Raw genomic sequence first — 273 nt, forward strand, 5'->3', positions numbered from 1 at the left:
CTGCTGCTGCTGTTCTTGCTGCTGCTGCTGCTCCTGCTGCTGCTGCTGCTGCTACCAGACATATGCCGCTGCTGCTGCTGCTCCTCCTGCTTCAGGCTTCTCTCTGCTGCTGAACGGAGACAGCCCCAGGGGAGAGTCGAGGGGAATACACCCCGCGCGTCACTGCTTTGTGGCGTTGCTGCTGCTGCTGCTGCTGCTGCTGTTGCTGCTGCAGCTGTCGCTCCCTGCGATGCACGCGAGAGCTGCGGCGGCTACGATGATGTCTACCCTGGT

The 273-nt window shown here is 62.6% G+C and overlaps 1 protein-coding gene across 1 annotated transcript in view; it reads right to left on the bottom strand.

Annotated features, from left to right (window-relative positions):
• Positions 1–273, bottom strand: part of EMH_0005940 (uncharacterized protein) — a gene marked incomplete at both ends in the record, with an annotated part of 3921 nt that overhangs the window by 2542 nt on the left and 1106 nt on the right. The window contains 2 exons of the mRNA XM_013497364.1: positions 1–48; positions 152–224. Coding sequence (XP_013352818.1) covers positions 1–48; positions 152–224 — 121 coding nt within the window. The remainder of the gene's footprint in view (positions 49–151; positions 225–273) is intronic.

This window comes from Eimeria mitis, genomic scaffold, assembly GCF_000499745.2.
Source record: "Eimeria mitis Houghton genomic scaffold, Emh_scaff263, whole genome shotgun sequence".
Taxonomy (NCBI): Eukaryota; Apicomplexa; class Conoidasida; order Eucoccidiorida; family Eimeriidae; genus Eimeria; species Eimeria mitis.